General features: G+C 45.9%; 2 protein-coding genes across 6 annotated transcripts in view; one reads left to right on the top strand and one right to left on the bottom strand.

Moving 5' to 3' along the window:
* Positions 1-1,418: 1,418 nt before the first annotated feature.
* On the top strand, positions 1,419-20,060 carry MPG (N-methylpurine DNA glycosylase). 2 transcript variants are annotated; one of them, XM_082065023.1, is made up of 7 exons: positions 1,419-1,542; positions 3,214-3,328; positions 4,121-4,233; positions 7,654-7,801; positions 8,418-8,643; positions 11,944-12,148; positions 17,920-20,060. In XM_082065023.1, the coding sequence occupies exons 5-7, from the start codon at positions 8,422-8,424 to the stop codon at positions 18,312-18,314; spliced, it is 822 nt and encodes a 273-aa protein (XP_081921149.1). In that variant the 5' UTR covers positions 1,419-1,542; positions 3,214-3,328; positions 4,121-4,233; positions 7,654-7,801; positions 8,418-8,421; the 3' UTR covers positions 18,315-20,060. The 2 variants fall into 2 exon arrangements, with proteins under 2 accessions (XP_081921149.1, XP_081921150.1); XM_082065024.1 differs by lacking the exons at positions 3,214-3,328; positions 4,121-4,233 and having other exon boundaries at positions 1,469-1,542.
* Positions 20,061-20,180: 120 nt separating this feature from the next.
* Positions 20,181-21,716, bottom strand: part of NPRL3 (NPR3 like, GATOR1 complex subunit) — a 43,668-nt gene continuing 42,132 nt past the window's right edge. For all 4 annotated transcript variants that reach the window (XM_082065019.1, XM_082065020.1, XM_082065022.1 and 1 more), the window contains one exon: positions 20,181-20,670. In XM_082065019.1, the coding sequence (XP_081921145.1) occupies positions 20,505-20,670 (166 nt within the window). In that variant the 3' untranslated portion in view covers positions 20,181-20,504. The remainder of the gene's footprint in view (positions 20,671-21,716) is intronic.

Genomic DNA, 21,716 nt, shown 5'->3' on the forward strand with positions numbered 1-21,716 from the left:
GCTCTTCCTTTCTTATATTAATTCCACATTAAAGCTGGGATGTGAACCATGCAAGTCAGGAAGTCCAGGATGCTCTTTTGGAGACACTCAGTCAAGACTGTTAATGATTTTTAAAAACTTCTCCTGTTGTCTTTGCCAATAACACAAACAGCTGATTTCAGACTGGAGTTAAATGCATTTATACAGCCAGCAGGCAAGGTCTCTTCAGGGAATCTTAACTTCTGTGGGCTTATCTTTGTCCATTTTGACTGAAAAATCATACAGAGATCTCCAATTAAAGTATCAATAACGTCAAGATGTACGCATGTTTCCTTCCCTTTCTTTTTTACACCACTACAGTAGCAGTGCTATCATGCTTCACAACAATGATTTAAGGGCTTTTCAGTGCATTCTTGATGTTTTGGGTTCCAAAGTACATTGGCTGTTTCTTCGTGGTCAAAAAGAATGAATGTTGTGTAACAGGCTCTGAATTTCTTCCATTCATGGTTGGTTTGGGGATTTTTTTACATCTTCTTATTAAACAGGAGTAGTAAAATTTTGAAATTCTGGGTTCAATTCAGGGTTTACAGGAACATCAAAGCTTTTTATCGAGCTTCCTCACACTTTAAATTACCACCAGACTGTTAGTCCACTTTTCTGCCTCCATAAGGCCACCCTTAGCCACCTGCACACATGGCTGCACCTCCAAAGTTTTTCACGCCTCCTAAAATTTTAGTCAGTAATGTAATTTATCCTCTTCCTTCAAAATTTATGAAGGGGTGGACACTAAGTATTCCTTCTCTGCATGGCTGGCTTGTAGCTGGTGCTGTCCTAGCTAGTGCTAGCCTGGAATCAGTATTTTATTATACAAATGGGAATGAATCCATTTTGATCCACCAGACTTTCCCTCATATTCTTCGTGCAAATATTTGTTTATGAACCAACAACCTCCTGCATGTCTCCAGAAAGTTGTGAGGACAATCATATTCTGACCCTATTTTGACCATATGCTCCATCTGGTTAAAAGCTGAAGCCATTTTTTTTCAGCAGGCCAGATACTTGTTACTTGGGGAGCTGAGGGAATAATTAATACAGCTGTCTATAAACCCAGCTTGTGACCATTCATATTCATTCGAATGTATATTCACCCCTTTATTTTTCTAGTATTATTAATATGAAACAGCAAGGAGTGTGAGAGTAGATGGTGAAAACCAGGGAGAGTTCAAAGATGGCCTACAGAGGATCTGCGCTCCAGAAATCAAGAGCTGCGATAAGAGAGCCAGCGAGCTCAGAGAAACGGCAATAAATCAATCTCATTTGGGACCATGGCCATCTACAGAGCGAGGTGTCAGATAAAACACGATGCGGCTTTGGAATCACAACACAGCTCCACCGGCGCTTCCCCGGTCTCGGGCCCGCCTCCCCGCACGCCGCGCCGGGCACGCCCCTCAGGCGAGCCCCTGGTTCCGCCGGGCCTGCGGGCCGGGCCTGCCCGCGCCCTCCCGCGGCGGGTACAGCCGAGGCGGGAAAGCGGCCGGCGGCGGCGCGGGGAGGCCCCGGCAGGTGCGTGTGCGGCGGGGCCGGGGCGGGGTGAGGGAGCTCCGGCTGCTAACGGTGGGCTCCCGGGCCCGGCAAGGCCGGCCGGACCCGAGCGGGTTCGCTGAGCGCGGCGGGCGCTGCCGGGGCCGCCCCCTCTCCCCGCTGCAGCTGCTGCTCAGAGGCCTGACTCCCTTTAAAACCAGTACTGTGTAAAAACTGTGCGCGCCTAGCCTCTGATTAGTGCCACATTAACCGTTTTTTGCATAAAAAGGTTTCACCAGCAGAGGTTGTAAATGCTTTCCTTGAAAAAGCTGTGAGGGTTTTGCATTGCCCTCATGGCTATCAGTGCTGCTCATTGCTGTGCAACAGGCCTGTGTGTGGAAATTACCTTTTCTAATACTGCCAAAGCTATTTCATGCACGTTGTGGATCAAAGACATTGCAAAGACTATGTAATAAACATTGAGGAAAAGCTAACATCCCCATTTTCTGAATACGGTTCAGACCGGGAGAAAGAGGTGTGTGATCAGCTGGGTAAACAAGATGCACAACTGCAGGTTGAATTAGGTTGTGCTGTGATTTCCCGGTGCTCGTGTCAATTTCGTTCTGCAGAGAGCTTCCTGTGTCGTTTTTGTACATAATTAAGTAAACAAATTACAGAATTGACAATATGTGCTGTAGAGATTTTTGGGAGAAAAGTGGTTTCCCTGTTAAGTTCTGGAAGAGCAGCAGCTGTACAGATGTGTCAGAAAAGCGGTGTGGTTTGGACATTGTAAGGAGGAGAAACACCCAGTCCATAGAAATCTGCTGCAAACTTGTTACAAAAAACTGAGGCTTTTCTAAAGATTGCCTTGTTAGAAACAAGGCTACTGTGGCATAAGGGGAGCGCCTTTGCACCCCACTGGTTCAAATCTGTGTCTGACTCAGATTTTCAAAGCATCCACAGTCACCAGTGATTTGCTGGTTTCCTGGAAGCATCTTTTTATAGAAGAGACTTTTGCTTTTGTTCCTCTGTTATATCATCAAAAGAGTTTTGTCTCACTTGCCATTAGCAAGCTATTGTCACGGCATATTATCTGAAGCTGTGCGGGAAATCATCCTCTCTGCTCAGATCCTTCTTTGTTTATATAGGGCCTGAAGGCTTTGTTCTAGTGTTTGAAAATGTCCACCACTATCATAGTGGCCATTACATCAGCTATTTATCTTCACCTGCAGTTACACTTGTATCTCTGCAGACCATCATCTGTTAAGGCTTTGACCCAGTGTTCTGTTTTCTTACTATAATTTAAGAGCATCTGGTAATGCAATGCAAAGTACACACAAATAGTGTTTCTGCAACAAGGATTAATCCTGAATTGCTAAATGTAGGACAAGTCTTTCCTCTGACTGAAAGCAGAAGAAAGGGACCTTCTTGCTAAGGAGAGAGGCTCATAGCATGTGCATTGAATCAGTAGCAATTTAATCGCCTGGAGCAGCGCCTTTGCTGGGACTGAGCCTGTCTCATGGCTGATCACAAAAGTGTGGCTGCAATTCGCTCCTCATGGTTTTGTTGGAGGGCTCAGGTTCTCTGTGCAAAGCATGAATAGTAAGGCCCTTCTTTAAGTAGCTTGACCTGAAATCTGCAGGAAATAATCTGTTTATCTTTAAGTCAAAACCTTATCATAGGACTTCACACGGTTCTCCTTTTTAAAACTAGATGTGGAGCAGGTCCTTTCCTCCGAGCCTGAGCCTAGGGCTGACTCAGGAGCAGGTGTGAGGGAGCCCTCTATTTCCATGCTCATGCAGGGAGCAACTCCAGGATCCTTTTGCAGGTAAATCTTTGTATCTTTGCTGTTTATCGTTTTCTTCCTGGTCTTTAAGTTACTGGTACTTCAACAGGAACTCTGAAGTGAAACTTTCTTTGTGGATGTTGTTCAGATGTTTGAGCATTTGAGTCAGAAGTTTCCTTTTTGTCAGTGCATTAACAAAGGCTTTGGTGAAACACCTTTGGTCATTGAGTCAAACCCCTATGCCAAAACTAAATTATTTCACATGCAGTATTAAGATTTGGGGGAGGAATGTTTTTTCTAGGGTCATTTTATAAGATGGGTACCTAAGACTTAAGTGTAACTAGTTGTTATATAGCTCTTTCAAGATGCGTTACAAATCAGGAACGTTCTTACTTCCATCATATAGATGGAAAAGAATGGATGATTAGCTCAATATACGTGATGTACATGCAGTAAAAATAATGTAGATATGCAGAAAAAATCCAAACTGCAGATGATTTTGAATCCTTACGCCCATTTCCTAATCTGTGTTTGTGGCCTCTCTAAATGCTGCCTCGGTTAACTAAATTCTGGCCTGGTTAACTCAATCTCAGGAGGCTAAGCCTGCTAACATACATTGTTAGTATTATATTTAATGTTTGCTTTCATTTAATATGCAAGTTTGGCACACAGTAAAAATTACAGCTAGAATGTGGGGGGGAGGGGAAACAGAACAAACCAAAATGGTTTAAGAGAGTCAACCAAAATGGAGCATAATTTTGCTGTGAAGACTTTTAGGGGTTTTCATGACTTTTCATCACTATCCCTCATTTTTATCTTCCTTGTTCTTTACAGAAGGATGAGTAAGTTTTATTCCAAAAAGCTCAAGATGTCTCGTGGGCAGTAGGAGTGAGGACTGGAATTGCAAGGACGTCTTGCACGAGATTATATCCCCAGCAGTCAGTAAGGTGAATAAAACCATTCATTTGGCCATACTTTTGAGGTGTTAGTAGGCTTGCACATAGTGTCAAAGTCTGTCTGTGGAGTGAGTGACTTTATAGTATATTAGCTCCTGCCTGCACTCTTCTTTCAAAAAGGGTTTTTTGCCTGCTTCTCCCACTGTTTCCGGGAAGCTATACAGTACTAACTTAATTATGGTTACTAGTAGGTCAGACTAGACAGAAAAGGTGGATGGAAATCGTTCTTGCTGAGAACTCATCGAAGGATCTGGCTTTAAATGGAGTGTCTGTATATGAGGTTATGGAACAAATAGACAACAGGCAGGAACAAGTTGCCAAACCAGATGAAGTCCCCAGGGACAGTGCTGCTAATGATGGTCTCAGCAGCAAATGCGTCACTGCTTTTTAAAGAGGGTTCTTGGTGAAATCTGTGGACTGCAGACCTGGAAGTTTGACCACCAACAACTGAATTAGTAGAAAATATAGAAAGGTAGAATTGATGGACACCTGCATAAAGATTATATAGTGTGGGAGAGCCAGTGTGGCTTTTGTAGGGGAAAGTCATGCCTTAAAAAAATGCTGGAATTCTCTGAAGGTCTAAGTATGTTAAGAGGTCTGGCTTACAGTGTGTACTCAGATTTCAGGAAGCTTTTAAACAGGAGCTCACATCTGAGCAGCCCTTGACATAATAAGGGGCTTCCCTGTCATAAATAAATTGTGCAAAGAAAGGAGAGAGGATGTGAGTAAGTGGGCAGCCCTTGTGGCAGCTGGAGGTCACCACTGAAGTGCCACAGGGATGTTTTGTAAATGACCTGGGAAAACAATATTTTCATCTGGCTTTATGTTATTTGAGGTGGTAAAGGAGAGGGCTGAGGGTGAAGAATTGCAAATGTAAACTGATTCTTGTGGGTGGACAGCAGTCCTAATTTCACACACATTTTTTTGGAGCTGTAATAACTAATTCTGTGTAGCTTTCCTCGTCAGTAAAGTCTCAGTTTGGACTGTTTTACACAGGCTCAGGGAAGACTGCGTAAACTCACAGTTGCTAAGTACACAGAAGCTGTGCCTGGGTCAGAAGGTTCCGGCCTAGAGCTGTGGAGCATGTGTGAAGCAGCACTGTGTGCTTGTTCTGTTCTTCCCTGGGCTCCTGCTTTTGACCCTGCTGGAGAGCAGGATACAGGGAGAGGTGTGGTTTGGTCTGACCCAGCATTGACCCTTCATATATTCCCACATAAAATCTGTACAACTGGGAACTGGTACAAGGAGTTGTCTCTCTAGGAGTGACAACCTCCTTGTAGTGAAAGCTCATTAAATACATAAGGAAATACCTACAAATGCGGTGTCATTAGAAGGGTTAAAGAAGCCTGTGCAGACTCAGTTGTGCCTTGACTCCAGGAGTGTCTGCTGCAGAGCTGTATTTTACACAGATTTTCAGTGTCTTTTTGATTCTGGCTTGCAGGGTCCCTAAACACTTGCCTGAGACTAGCCCAGCAGTCCTGAACAGTTAGGCACTTGTGCAGTCTTAATCAACTCTCCATCTTCCTTTTCTGTCTTCCATATCATTTTTTGTGCATGTATACACACATATGCTTAGCAACTTGTAGCTACTTTGGTTACAACCAGATTAGTAAAAATGTGATTAAACTCACAGCTGATTATAATTTGAGGCACAGAAGTAGAATTTGTTTACTATACAAACAAGAAAATCTAGATAGAAATGAAGAGTTTCAGAATTTGTGTGTAGACTTGCATGTGAAGAGATTGTCTCTTCCCAAGGTCATGGGGCTTTGGCCCTTGGTAGGTACTGTCTTCTACAGTGTGCGTTTTCATAGGCAAGAAGGGATTTTTATATACAGACAACATCCTTGATAGAAAGTGCAGACAGGCTTTGAGGCATAGAGTTTTATGTTTCATATCTTGGTATGATCAAAGGGTAAACTGGGGTTTTTCTGGGTTTCTGAGATGCTATTGCAGTCCCCTCGTTCCTTGTGTTTGCTTTTAAAGCAATCGTATCTCTATGTGACCCATTTCTCATGACTATAAGGTGGTTTCCTGCTGCTGTTTCTAGGGAGAGTTGGAGATGCTGAGATCTGTGTAGGATCAGCCCATAGCAAAGAAATTGCAAGTGCCCTAAGGCTGCCAGTAGGATTATTTGCATGAGAGTGCTTGCAGCTTTTAAGAATTACTTAATTGGAAAGGCAATAAGGTGCCAAGCAACTCAGAGCCTGTTTCTGATGTCACATTCCATAAGAGCACGAATTACCAAATGAGTTAATGCTCCACTCCAATTGGCCGTGTTTCCAGCGTGGCTTTATGTACGGCTGATGAACTGGAAGTTCCAGTTAATACTGTCAGAGGAGTCTGGAGGTGCTGTCTTCAGTGTGGAGCGTTCCCTTGATGAGTCCTTCCGAGGGTCAGTCTGACGTGGGGCAGTGTTCCTTCTCCGTCCCTTCCTTCTTGCAACCCTTTTTCCTATTCACACCCTTTCTCCTGGGCAGAACTCTCATTTACGAAGCCCACCAGGCAGCTTTGTCTGAGACAGGCTGGTGACTTCTGACAAAATCTTTTAACGGTTCCCACCAGGTGAAAGCCACAGTTCAAAGCAGAATTCCTGGCACAGAGCTGGCCGTTCTTGAGGCATCTGACATCGCTGAATTATTGCCATAAAGAATTAGATGTTCAGAACAAAAATAAACACATCCCACCTCTCTGCCAGTCGTGCCAATGTGATTCTGTGTGTTTGTGTCTGGATTCTTCTGAGGTGAAATGTAACACTGCTGGGGAACTGGCACTGGTGACCCAGAGAACAGCAGTGCTGAATTCATTTCAGTGTAGTTCAGGGGAAGTACTGCTGGTGGATGTTTCTTTGTGAGAAAGATAAAGATTGGGTTTGATGGTGAAAGTTTTTGCAGTCATTTTTAAAAACTGACCATGTTGTGAAAAATAAGTGGCAACAGCTCCTTATGTGTATACCTCCCTTGCAGGTTAAGCTGTATATAGGATTCTTTCTCCATGTCTAATTATGTATGATGTTGAACCTTTGCTTTTTTCCCTTATATCTACGTGTGGTAGAATTTCAGAACTGATGCAGCATGTTCTGAAACCTGGTGTCTTTGCTTTCTCTTCTAAGAGTCCTTTTTTGAGGCTGACACTTTTAATATTTAGTGCCAACGGGGAAATTTTACAAGTTTGGTTTCAGCTTTTTCTTTATTCAGTACAGTAAAAGTGCATTCCACACTATTTTCATAGCCTTTTGTATAAAAAGGGCTAAAAACCATGTCCAGCAGTGCCCCAGTTGGGCGATGGTCTTTTGCTAGACCAATAGCAAACTGCAGATTGTTGGTGCACTGTTGGTATCGTGATTGCCAGCTCCAAAATCCCATTCAAAGTGCTCTATACAGTGAGTAAGTGTTTGTTCCTGTTTGACAGGTGTAAGGACTGTGACACAGAAAAAGAAACGTTAACTTTTTGAAGCTCGCACAGTGAATTGGCAACGGACCTAGAAGAACAATCGCAGGTTACACAGTTGCCTCAAATACACACTGTTGACTGGAACAGACTATTCTTCATCCTTCTGGTAGGCTGAATTTAAAGCTTATTTTGTGGAGGCTCTAACACAAACATTTCTACAGCATGATAAACAAGTTTGTGGCTGTAAATAGGACATCTCCAGCTCAAATGGTCTGTGTCCTGTGGAGTTTTAGATTGTGATCCAGTTACATTCCCGTTTAAAGTGATTGATACATCACTTCTATGGACTTTCAGAGTCAGCACAATTTTTGAGGTGGTTATTTCCTATTTTTTTCTGTCCACTCAAAAGATTACATTAGTTCTAGGTTGAAAGTACATAGTGCTGGTTTGTCTTTGTTTTCTGTGTCTGAATTTCCTAACCTAACAGCAAACTTATTTTTACTGCTAAGTGGAGCAGAGTTGATTTTTATCCACAGTCCTTAAAAGACAAATACTCAAACTGCAGTTTTCTATTTGCGGATCAGTAGAGCCCAATATTTGCCCAGCTTGATGTAGACACAGCTAAATCTGTCACCTGCTTCTGTAGTTTGCCTAGCTTGTCCAATTACTTATAGCTTTTAGATTCATTGTTATGGAGAGATGTGTAAAAACAGGAGTTTGCGAAAATGAGTTACTTTTAAATAAGCTTTGTATTCCTGATTATGTTTATATCAATTTTCTAGAACGATGCCAAGAAAAAGAAAGCTGCTGGCTCAGTTAAGTGCTCTCCAAAGCAACTCCAGCTTCCCTCCTTTTGGTGCCTTGGAGAACCCGAATGCTACGCCTGGAGTGGATTCTTCTCCAAAAAGCAGCAAATATTTTGCTATAGAGAAAAAAACTCCTTCCCAGCTAGAAGCAGATTTTTTCAACCAGCCCTGTGTTAGTCTGGCCAAGGCCTTTCTGGGACAGGTAAGATGTGAGCACTGAGGTTGCCGTACAGGAGCATGTGCTGGCTAATAACTTTGTGTAAAAGGGTGAAATGTATTTTTTTGCCATTTGACTGCAGGGCTGTGCTATTTTAGGAATACCGCTCTCGTTCCCTCTCTTGTTAAGTTCAGTGGAATTTAAAGACTAGTAGCCAAATCTATTTTGGATTAAGTCAGAGGAGTAAATTTCCAGGTTTGGTTTATTGTCACACTTCAGTATTAGTTTTTATGGAGTTTTTCTCCCTTTTTTTTCTGGTTTACTGAAATGCACGTTGCCGTTTGTGGTTTGACGTTTGTTTCAGGCCTGTTATTTTCTTTTCAGGTATTTATTTGGTTTTGGCTCTTGCTTAGCCCAGTGGAAAGTAATGCTCTGCAGTCAGCAACATCTTCCCTGCCTCTTTTTTTCTATCCTGTGATACTAATCGCATGGCAGGCCCTTGGCCTTTCTTCACCAGTACCCACTGTGCTCGAATTTTTCATTCTTACCTGCAAGTTCAGCAGGCTGCTTGGTACTTTCTGTTCTGCTGCCCTGTATGCTTTGAAATTTATCTTTCATGCTACACTGCTTGTATTTTTGCCGTTGTGAATAACTCGTTGTCAGTACACACAGTGAGTTCTGGATCAGTCCTGAGGTTACTAACACAACCCTGTGGGGCAGCGCGGGCGTGAAGATGTTCAGGTTTCCACGGTTAAACTCGCTTCACTCTGAAAACTGCTGTTCCCGTCTTTTGTTTCTGGGTATTCGAGCCATTACCTGTTCATGAAAGGACCTTCTACCTTATCCCATTGCACAAACTTTGAGGAATCTTTGGACCTTGTGGAAAGAGTGAGCGAAATTAAACGTGTCTCTTCTGCTTAGTGAGTCCTTCAAAAAACTGTTTCCATGGGCGGGAGTTCCTCTGGTGTTTTCCCCATAAAAAGTTTCAGTCTGGGATCTCCTAAACGCAGCTACAAAATGTGGTTTTAGTTTCACTGCTATGGTCTTATCTTCTCTGAGTATTTTTGTACCTTTATTGTCTACAGGGTGAACAGATTCTCTGGGTTCTCATTAGTTTAGATAACTTTAGGAATTTGTTCCACAAACTGTTAGTTTTGGCCTGTTGAACTGTGTCTAGCTTTTTTATTGTTATTTTCTAAGGATACTGTCTTGCTGGCAGCTGATGCTGTTGCTCTGCTTTTTAACCCTGCTGTTTTTTTTCTGGTCTGTCTTAACCTCTCTCTGTTACCGATGTGTGGTTGGTATCTTTATAGACATCCTGCTAGTGGCTCGCCTTTCCAGCTGTAACCTTTGGCTGCCTTTTGAAGTTCTTCCTAACAAGCTTTCTTACTTGATGTAGCTTCCCCTTTTTGCTGGACCTTAATCCTTGTGGAAGGACACTGACCTTCATACTTCACAGTCATGATAAAACCTTGTTTTTCAGGCATAAGTCTTTGGAAAAGACTTTGCATTTTGCTCTGGATCAGTTTGAGAGTTTAGTCTTTTCTTGTGAGAAAACACCATTTGATGATGTCTAAAAAAACATTGCCTGTGTCCTGTCCTACTGTGATATTTACTTGGTCTACATGAGAATACCTGAAGTTGCCCAGTTTTGATGCATTTTTTGTTACCTTAATGACTCCAGTATCATTCTGCATTCAGGTACCCTGGGCAGATGATACTTTACTCCTAATTCAATACTTTTCCTACTTAGCCATAGAATTACAAGCCAGATGATTTATATCTTTAGATTTTCTTTAAAGTATCACTCCCAGTCTCCCATGACTCAGTGTATTCTCTTGTTTTCTTAGAATTATAACTCTTATCGGTAATTTAGTGTTTAATTCATTATCTTCTTTCTACTAAATTTTGGAGGTGCTTGGTATATTAATATTGCTTAACTTAAACGTGATACTTGAGTTCTTGGAAACAAACAAATACCCAAAAACATACACGCAATAAATGACCTCTCAACGTGAATGGTCATAACACCAAGATACATCCTCAGTGAGAAATAAACACCTCTATAAAATAGTTTACTGTGAGGTATTGTGAATGATCACCATTTTTAAACTGTTTTAACTGTGAATATTTGGTGTGTCTGAGGAGTCAGGGAAATGCCTGCATGTTTTAAAAACCATAACCTAACCATTTTACCATATTGAAAGAGGAATGTGGCCACATGGGTGTGTTTTTGGTGTCTACAGGCAGCTGCTAAATACCAGTGCTTTTCTGAAGTCACTGCCTTTTCCATAAAAACAATAAACTGATTGCTTTCAATAATTTGAGAAGTGCTGTAGGGAAACCAGGATACACCAGAGCTGCAGCATTGGCAGCTGTGCTGGAGCATCCGTACTGGGCTGGGTAATAACTGCATCGGCAACCCAGCACAAACATCTGCTGGGAATCAAGCTTTGGTTTTCGAAGGTCATTTTTGAATGGCTGGTTTTCAAATATGGAAGTGCTGAATATAGTGTAATTAATCTGATAGCTGTTGCCTGAATGAGACTACCACAGTATTTCTTAAACACACGTTAAGTAAAATAAGTTTAGAAATCAGGTCAAACCACAAGAAACTTTGTACAAAGTTTATGGATTGTTTTATTTTTAAAGATAATCTTTTCACTGTTGTGTTTTTTGTTCCTCTGCATCTGCTTTGTTTTATTTAAGGAGGTACCAGCAGCAAGGAACACGCTGTAATAACAGAGATGGGCTGTTGCCTGAAGCCAGTTCCCAGCTCTCCTGCACTGCCCCTCTCTGTGCTGCAGAGAGTACAGAACTCACATCAATACTCACCCTGGTCAGGATTATCTGTGGTTAGGGACTAGGACTCATCTGAAACATCTCTATGGAGAAAGACTATCAATAATAGGAGTTATTTAATTGTGCCACTGTCATATTTCTTCTAATCTAAAGAATCATGATGCTTCATGGTTGATATTGGTGACGCTTTTTGCCTTAAACCTGGTGGATTGGGGTGGACAGTACAGAAAATAACCACAAAAGCAGCCCTGTGTGTTTTATTGTATATAGGATCATAAATTGGTTCTTTATCATGCTGCCACATCTAGACACTCCGGGCGTTTTGTGGGGTGAATGACAGGTAGGAACTTATTGTCTTGGGCTGTGACCTGGACAGTAGAGGCTGAAGAAGGTGACGTTACAGACCAGACTGCTGGATGGAGGGGAGAGGAGAGCAGGCAGCACCATCAGGTCCTTTTTTCCAGCTTTGTTTCCACAACTCTTGCATTCTGGTTTATTTTGTACAGAAGGTTGCTAACTGATGCACTCTGACCTCTCTTTCAGATTTTAGTTCGCAAACTTCCTGATGGCAGAGAACTCTGGGGGAGGATTGTTGAAACAGAAGCTTATCTGGGTGGGGAAGATGAAGCTTCCCACTCAAAAGGTGGGAAGCAAACTCAACGAAATGCAGCAATGTTCATGAAACCGGGAACTCTGTACGTGTATCAGATCTACGGCATTTATTTCTGCGTGAATGTTTCCAGCCAAGGTAAGTTGAGGCCTCAAGGGATTTAATCCCTACAGCGTTGGGCTGATATTTCAAGCTACACTTGCCTTGTTGCAGTCACTCGTGAGCTCCCTATGGCTCTGTAAAGTCAGAATAGCATGGAACCGGGGATAGATGGCGAATTATCCATCAGCCTCACAAGCAGGACCCACCTCCAGCTGCACAGTGACCAGCCCAGTTGGGCTTGGTCCCAGCTGGGTGAGCTGTTCAGGCACAGAGATAAAGACCAGGGACTGGAGGAGGATCTTGATGGGATGGAGCTTTTGGTTTTGATGACATGGGCTGCTGCCTGATTCATGTGATTCAGTGAACTTTATTCCTTCAAAGTGGTGATGTAGTCCAATGACAGCCTAAATCTTGGTGTCTGCTGTCATGATAAGAAACTCTTCTGTCTCCCACCTTTAGCTTCAGAAGCCATAAATGTTGAGGAAAATAAAAAGGACTGAGATGTCCTAAGCTTAAGCAAGGAATCAATGTAGGAGCATTTTAGCTGCTTTGCTGTATCTTAAAACAAAAAGAAATACCCAAATCAAAATACTCAGACTGTTACAGAATCTTCAATCTTCTTTTATTATTCTCAAGATAATATAATTAACCCCTAATCAAATTATTCTGGAATTTACTGAGACTTGCCTTCAATAGCTCCTCTTAACGTGCAAGTGTTGCTTCTTTTTTTTTTTTTTTCTTTCTTGTAAGAATGAGTGTTTGCCTTGCAATAAAGCTATTAGTTAATTAGACACCTTGAAATGGCAGCAGGTATTTCTTAGATACTCATTTTGCTAGAAAAAATTTCTCAAAAACTAATTTCTTTTTTTGCCATTTCAAAGATACAGCTTAAGAAACCCCACTGCTGGTATATTCCTAAGTGGAAAGACCATGAATGCTGAGGTTCTGGCCTTTGGCCAGGAGGCAGCACAACAGAGCCGGTGCTGCTGCAGAGGAAGAGCCCGGCTCTGAATGGAGCTCTGGAGTCTGGTGGATGAACACATGGGAGTTTAATTACCTTGGCTCTGCCAAATCTGTCCAGATAATGAAAGCAGAATGGTTTGTTTTTCAGGATGGGATTCTTAGTGTTTGAAATGTTAGGAATAATAATTTTTATTTAAAAAAAAATGCTTAGCCTTTAAATTCTAAAAATATTTGAAATTTATACTTTGGGAAATTTTGCCTTATATGCCTCTGTTTAGAGTGTTATAGCAAACCAGTTAAAGAGCTCACTGTTGCGATGAATTTAGTTGGATTTTTTGTTACGAACGTGTTGTCCCACACGCAGCTGTGCTGACACCGAGCAGAGCTGCCACTACCAGCTTTGTCAGGGACACGTTGCAGTAAATAGCGTGGCTGTGCGTGCTGTGTGTCACAGACACATCTACATAAGTGGGATTTGCTCCTTCAGCATGTTTACCCATGTGCAGATGTGCTGAAAGAAAGATTTTGAGGAGGAATCATAACCTGAGATGCTTTTCTCATGTTAACATAGATGGAGAAGCCTGTCCTGTCATTTGGCCTGAGGGAAGGACGAGGAACTTGTCTGTCATGGTGACACTGATGCACTTGAGTAGGAGTCCATATGGAGTGACATGAGAATTATGGGAAAACCTGAAGCTGATTTCAGAGAAATCAGTTCTAGAGATTTTTCCAAATGGCTCTTGCAAGATGTTTCTGTTTGGCCATCGGGTGGTTTGCATCAAAATACTCATGCAATCATACTCCGATTTTTAACAAAGCATTTATTTCTGGAGACTGTTGGAACAAGCACATAGATTTAACTGAGATCTAGTGTGGTTTTAGGCAGTTTATTAAAGTTAGCACAAACTAATAATCACAACTGAATTCTTAGCTGACTTATTAAACTCTCTAGTTTTGTAGTGTAGGTAAGTTCCTGTGCTGCTTAAATTACAGGATCCTATGGGAAGGAAGGTGAGCAGTTCAAAGAACCAGTATATCTACTGAAGCAGAATCATAGAATCGTTTCGGTTGGAAGAGACCCTCAGGATCCTCAAGTCCAACCATAACGTAACTCTAGCACTAACCCATGTCCCTAAGAACCTTGCCTACACATCTTTTAATCCCCTCCAGGGATGGTGACTCCACCACTGCCCTGCACAGCCTGTTCCAGTGCTTCACAACCCTTTCTGTGAAGAATTTTTTCCTGATACTCGCAGTGACTGCGGTCCTGCTGCTGCTCAGCTGTCGAACTGAGTGGCCATAGAGCTGATTTGGAGCTGTCCTGTTGGAGGATGGAGCTCAGAGCGCTGCGCTGTCCCTGTGCTGCCTCTGCCTTCTTGGCACAGACACTGCACGGGGCTGTCAAAGACACACGCGCTGTTGGGACCCAGCAAGCAGCATAAATTGGATTGTTAAAGCAGCAAAAAGTAATTTAACACTGAGTTGAATTATGCTGGGGCCTTCCTGGTCTTTAATCAGCTCAGGATCTGAGGCCTCTATGAGATGTGCAAAGCTTTATATGCTGCTCGTACTTGCTCTCCTCTGCTTAGCTTATCAAGAGTGGGGTATTGGCTCGTGAGACTCAGGCTCTTTAGAGCTCTCTTGATATGTAACCTTGCAGCATCATCTGTTTTATTATAATACCAGGTGGAATAAACCTTCTCTCCTGTTTTCTGTATTTGGCTTAAGCTAGACTTCAGGCTCAGCACTGTCCCTCGGGGACAGGAAAAGGTGTGTCACCAGCAGAGCTGTGCTGGGTAGAGAGGCTACAAAAGCACAGAGTCGACCTTGCGAGCCACCACCACGGCAGCGTCCTCAGCGGCGTGAGTGTCCCAGCCCAGCCCAACGCCGCCAACAACACCAGCAGCGCTTCAGCTGCAGCTTCTTGTTTTGTCACCTCGCTGGGGCACGAGGTCGTGGCTGTTGGCACGTTCAGTCGAGTTCACTTGACTGCATCTTTGTGTTCGTAAAATCATAATGAGCTGAAGGGTGGCCTCCAGTATTTTTTGTCGCTGAGGAAGCGGAGATCTTTGTGCACATCACTGAGATAAAGCTGCATCATGTGGGATTTTACTGTGAGAGGTCGTCCCATCACTGGGTCGAATACTGCTACTGCCTGAGGCCATGGTGAGCATCACTACGTTGTTTTTTTTGGAGAAATCATAGACGATAGAGGAAGAAAAGTTTATAGAAAAAATTAGAGTCAATGTCTTTCAGTGTGTATGAATCCTACAGCATATCCTGAGCAGCACAATAATGTTAGTACAAGGAGCTTTCCCTGGGGTTAAGACGGATGTCAGGGTTTCCTCACTTCAGGAAAAGCATAAATGCCAGTCAAGCTTCCCTTTGACTTTGCTGTGATTTGTTTCTCTGGAAATTGCCAAGGTGTGTGTTTTGCTGCCAGACCTGAAAGAACAGCTTGTAAAATCGAGATCCCAGTGATGCTGCACCCAGAGTCACACCGCATGGACCCTGACTTTCGCATCCTAGACTGGGACTTTGCAGGAGTGTTTCGGGAGCAGTGAGTCAGATGGGTGGAGAGAGCAGAAAAGTTTCTTCTCTCCAGTGGCCAAGAGCTGTTTCCAAGAATGGGAACTGGAGCCGTTCCAGGGAAGGAGCAGCAAGCTGCGCAGTGGGGGTGTGGGACTTCCCTGTCGTTTTATGATTTCTAGCTGCTCGGGAGAGAATTGGCCTCTGCGGTGTTGTTAAAATAAAACTTCTGATGTGAAGTGTGCTCAGGAGGACCCAAACACCAGCCCAGGGATATGGGGACAGAGTGACAGTAGCTCATTGTGGCATCTCTGCACTCTCACCCTGCCTGCTGTCTCCACCTCTTCCCAAAGCTCTTGTGTTGCTCTCACATTCGGGGGCTGCTGGCTCAGAGCACAGAGCAGGGTCTGTGTTGCAGACGGATACAAAGAGTGCGAAAACTTCGTGGTGGAAATGCAGAAAGCAGCCAGAGGCGGAAGTGGCAGGTACCCCCTGCCCCGGCTCTGCTGATGCTCTGGCAGCACCTGCAGTTTCTCTAACTGCCTGTCCCTCTTCACTTGAACTTCCAAGGACTTGGTTCAATTCAAGCGTAACCACGGTTTCCACTTGCATTTGTGGTGGATGAAAGCAAGGAGTGTAATTAGCGATTGCTCAGAACCCCACAGTTGTTCTTGGCGAGTAAGGTAGCAGCCTGATGCGAAGGGTGTTTCTTTGTGCACGGATAAAAAGCAGAATTAGGACATGAAGCATGTTCTTAAAAATCTAAAATGACCTTTGAGCTCTAAATCACTGGAGTAGAGGGAGGCAGCTTTTGGCTGCCAGATTAGCATCAATCCCCTTGCTCAGGGAAGGGAGTGCCTGGGAACAGATTGCTGGCAGCTGCTGGAAATAACTCTGTTGACTTCACGGAGCTGAACTGAGGGCAGTGGGGGCTCTGAGCAGGTTCCGGGCAGGAGCCACACCTCAGAAAGCCAGAAATCAGGTCCTGGGTTGACAGGCTCAGCTGGGAGCCCAGAAAGGTAATTTAGTGTGGGATTTGTACAAAATATGAGAAGGATTCTATTTTTGGAAACTGCGGGTCCTTGGGGATCTGTCCGTGCCTAGAAAAAAAGCCTTTGCCAGGCAGGAGCGTGGCTCCAGATGTTCGGGGCTGGGGAGGGGATTCTCGCGGAGCAGCAGATGCTGGCGGGGAGGAATGTGGTGGGCGGCCCCAGCACAAGGGGAGCTGTGTGGGGCAGCACACAGGCCGCTTCACCAGGCTCTCTGCTCGCCCACTCAAGGTCAGGAGAAGACCTTGCTGTCCAGTGGAAAATACCAAGGAAGCGTTTATGTCCCACTTTGGCTGGAAATCCTTGTCACAGGGGAATGTCTGTGCTCAGAGCTGCACCTTTGCTTTGCTGTCACCAAAATCATGGAGGGCAACTGCTTACTGCTGGGGGGGCTGGAGTTCCCTCAGGCTCCTGACAGGGTGGCGAATTGCATTTGAGAAGAGAATCTGTCAGTTTTCTTCCCTTCTTGCCGTAGAAAGTTCTCTGCTGAAGTGGTGCTCCCGGGGCCTTGCATCCCACAGCCAGAGCTGGTGCAGCCCCGTCCTGCCCCAGGTCTTGTGAGAGCTTCCCTGGCACAGGGCTGGGATCGCGCTCTGGTGTAGCTGTTACCCAAAGCCGGGGCCACCCCTGCTGTCCCAGCTCCAGCTGGGTGCTGCAGTTGGCACTGCCTCAGCCAGGGCTCCCGCAGCAGCACCGGCAGCAGCCGCTCCCAGCGCCGGCAGCTCCTGCCCAGGTTTCTCCCTGTCCAGCCTCACTGTGCTGGCAGCATCCAGACTCATTCCTCCTCTCCTTTGTTAACTGGAGTTCTTGTAATCAGAGTTTATTATGAATCCTCTGGGTCTGGGAGCAGCTTTGGGTAGTTGTGCCAAAACTAAACCATATGTGTATTTATTCCTGACCATCATGCTGACAGAAGAAAAACCTCTTGCCCTCTGGCAAGCCTTGGAGCAGCAGCTAGACATAGGAACATCAAGAAGTGGGGTTGGGGAAGAGCAAGTCAGCACTGGTAGATAAAGGACGTGGAGCTATGGGACATGGGACACACAGAAAAGGGAAGAGAGTGCACTGACTGCAGGTTAGGGGCTGACTCCAGGGCCTGGTATGTGAAACAAAACAGCCTGAGAGAAGGACAGACCCTGTGGTTGGACCTGCAGCCAGTTCCCTGCTCCGTCAGGCTAAGCTGAGCCACAGCTAAAGCGCTTCTGCCGGGGCTGGATGTTCTTCACCAACTACCCTGTACTAACACGTGGTTCTTATTCTGCGCAGGGGAAGGGGCTGCAGTGTTACTTCGCTCTTTGGAACCTCTTCAAGGTTTAGATGCGATGCGTGAGCTGCGCAGCGCGTCAAGGAAGGGAGCCACAAAGGTGCTGAAGGACTGGCAGCTGTGCAACGGGCCCTCCAAGCTCTGCCAGGCGTTTGGCATTGATAAGGCTTTTGACCAAAGGGACCTGACTCAGGATGCGGCCATCTGGATGGTACCTGGACATGACCCACCAGGGGAGCAAGACGTGGTGACCACAACAAGGATTGGTATCGGCAACAGGGGAGAGTGGGCACAGAAACCCCTCAGGTTTTATTTACGAGGAAACAAATTTGTGAGTGTTGTAGACAAGAAAACAGAGAAAGAGATGGCAGCAATGGGACAGGTCTCCTGCAGCTGACAAGTCTTGCAAGTGTGCCACCAGCCGGGACCTGAGCTGTGCTCTGTATGACAGCCGCAGGTGGCTTGGAGGATTTTAACAATAAACGTACTTTATCACAACGAATGGGGCAAGGTGGAATTTTATTTGTGGGGCAGACTGCAAGGGGTCTCCCAGCCAGAACCGAGGTTGGTTTTGGACGTGGAAGGCCACTTTCTCCCTTGCGAGCGGATCTAGGCCTAATTAAGGGAGATGAGTGGAGAAGGTTCCAGGCGCTGACGTGCGGTGCTGCTCCCTCAGCCCTGGCCCCTTGGTTGCTGCAGGGAAACAGTCAATAGAGCAGATGGCAGCAGGGCTGGCTGGAAGGGGCAGAGCTGGGAGGAGGCAAAGGGGATCTTACTGTTGGCTACAGCTGCCTCATGGGAGGGGGCAGAGCCAGGCTGCTGTCAGACAGGATGAAAGGCAATGGCCAGAGCTGGAAAACAGGAAATTCTAATTAGCTGTATGGAAAAAGTTTTCACCATGAGGGTGGCCAAACACTGACCAGGGGCCCAGAGGAGCTGTGGGACATTCCCACCTCCACTGAACGAGCTCCTGAGCGACCTGATCTAACACATTTTCTTTGAGCAGAGGTTTGAACAAAAGACCTCCAGCGACTCCTTCCAACCTACGTTGGTCTATAACCTCCAGTCTGGAGAACGAGAATGGTTTTTTTGTTTGTTTTCCCAGCTGCTTTTGAGACCAGTTCAAAACTTAGCAGTGTGTGAATCCCAACACAGAGAAAGGGCCAGTGCTGAGACTTGTGCAATGCTGCAGCCTGCCACGCCATACAGGGGGAGAAAACCTCTCGGATTTGGGGCAGAACCTGCAGAACAGCAGCCACAGTGGCAGGTTGAAGGATGACAGGGACACAGCCCATCCTCAGCTTAGGCTTCACATGTGAGGGAAAAAGATCGAGTTTTTAAAAACCCCTGTCCCCATCACATGAAAAAAAAACAAAACAATCTTGTTTGGCCCTTTCGGAAGAGCACTGGTTATACCAATCTCAGTAGCTCACCTTGAGACACAGTTGCTGGGGGCTGCTTGGGACTGGGGCCTTACAGCAACACAGATCTGATTTTTAGGTCGGGTATTGCTTTTGCTCTTCTATAACATCCCTGCTTGCAGCTGCAGGGCAAGACTCACCGAAGGGACCATGAGTAACTGTCACCAGGCACCTGGCGCGCTGTGGACACCGGGCTCCCCTGTGCCTTGCTGGTGGTCAATAAGTAACGTAAAGCTCACGGTTTCTCCCAGTTTGTGTGGGCAAGTGAAGCTGCTCTGTGAGAGCCTGCGACTGGGAACAAGTCCAGCTTGTGTGTGTGGTACAAGGGAAGGTCTTAAGGAGGAGCCTGACAGTCTCATAACGAACACCACACCCCTGGAAGCCACCAGCATGGAGGGAAAGGTCTTCCCTGGATACACAGCACAGAGCAGGGGGCAGCAGTGGCCTCAGGCATCCCCAGAAACAGGGCTGTCACCCCTTGTTCCAGCCCCAGCCCGGCTGGAGGAGCAATCCCAAACCAGAGCAGGACACAGCCGTGTCCAGCCCTGTGTCTGGTTCCCTGCAGCCACAGCCACGCTTGAGGGAGGGCAATGAAGGAACAGAACAAGCCCTGGGGGACAAGTTTGAGTGTCCTGAGCACCAGCCTATGGCTGGGCAGAACTAACATGCCCCCAGCAGCTTGGCCGGCTCAGTTCCGTCCAGCTCAGCAACCACCCACCTCACCCCCAGCCAACAACTGGAAAGCCTGCAAACCCACAAGCACAGGGGTGCTCGGTCACAGCCGTGCCCCAGTAGACAGCAACAAAGAGACTGGTGAGAGGAAATAATAAGCTGTAACACAGTGAGCAAGTCATTAATGAAACTGTTTACTTGTGATACTTTGCCTTCCTACCTCTGTCCTCAGTGCTGCCAGGTGGAAATCTTCTTGGCCTTTCCCACCAGCCCTGGCAAGGGCTGTGAACCAGCAGCCCCTGTGCTGCGAATGTGGGGCGGCAGGAATCCACGCTGTCCTGCAGCCGAACCCGCACACACTGGCCTTGGCTGTTGCCACAGGGAGCAGATGGGAAATGGAGGCACGGAGCGAAAAACCTGCTATATGTCACATGGCAAGAAGGAATTGAATTCACCTCCTTTGCTTTTCAGTGTCTTTTCCTTTGCCAGTAGAGTCATTTTAAGAGGGACTGAAATACTGAAATCACGGGGTCCTCGTGGCTGGTCACCACCAGCACGCTGCGGAATTTGTCAAACAGCATCAGCAGCTGGGAGCGACGCATGTTCTCGTTGTACATGATCTCCTCCAAATGGTGTCGGCCTCGGAAATAGTGCAGCAGCCTGTGGGGAAGGAGCAAGGGAGGCACGTGGGCCAAAAGCAAGCGAACACGGCAAGAATGGATACTGCCACCCTCGAGGTTTCCTCTCCCACGGGACACAAATCAGGAGGCGTTTGGGCTGCATCCCTCATTCACGTGAAAAGTGAATTAAATCAGTTCTTACCCTGCCTAGCACAGAAATCCCCTGGAAAAGCAGGGGACTTCCCCATGTCAGGGCTTTGCAAAGGTCCTTGTATCAAAAGGCTTCCTAGCCTGGGGCATTTCCTGAGATTGTCAATTTTCAGCATAATTTTGACTCCAGAAAGCAAGGAAACACAAGTGCCAACAAGCCTTGAGAAGTCAGGACGTGGCAGATTCAGTTCTGCTCTCTCCTGGCTGGGTCTGCAATGCCCTTTGTCACGCTGCAGCATCAGAGGCCCAAGTACACTGGCTTTTAGAACTAAGCATATTTTTGCTCACAGCAGCCCAAGGGGCTTGGTAACTACAGGTCACACCCTCTGCTGGCCACCAACACGCTATAGACAGCAGATACCCTGCACAATCGTGGCTGGGTCTAAGACAAACTGCAGCAAGTCCCTGACGGCTGGGGACCTGCGCCCCGGGGACCCTCAGGGCTGTGACATGAAGCTAAGCCTCCAAAGCTCGAGTTTGCTGCTCAGTCTCTTCATTGTCTTAACAACCTCCCAAATGTAGGAACCATACTGCACATGTCACTCAAATAGTCCTGCCCATCAAGACCCAAACACATGCCAGAATCACCTCCCCAGCTACGTAGACAGACGTGCGTCCGCTTGTGTTACACATCACGCTCTGCCCTGCGCTCCAGCAGCTCTTGCTCGTGTTCCTGTACCCAGCTGTACTTTAGGAACATGCTGGCTGGCTGCTTCGTGCCAACTGACAGTAAAACTGAGTGGAGATGACAAGATCTGCTTTCCAACTCATTCAGACAGCCCTCCCGCAGGAACAGCCCTCGGAAGACACCGGCATCCCTTAGAGCATTCCTGCCTGTTTTCACACGCCAGCAGGATGGGGTAAGGGCCGACGTTT

This window comes from Streptopelia decaocto (assembly GCF_964273445.1).
Source record: "Streptopelia decaocto genome assembly, chromosome: 13".
Lineage (NCBI taxonomy): Eukaryota > Metazoa > Chordata > Aves > Columbiformes > Columbidae > Streptopelia > Streptopelia decaocto.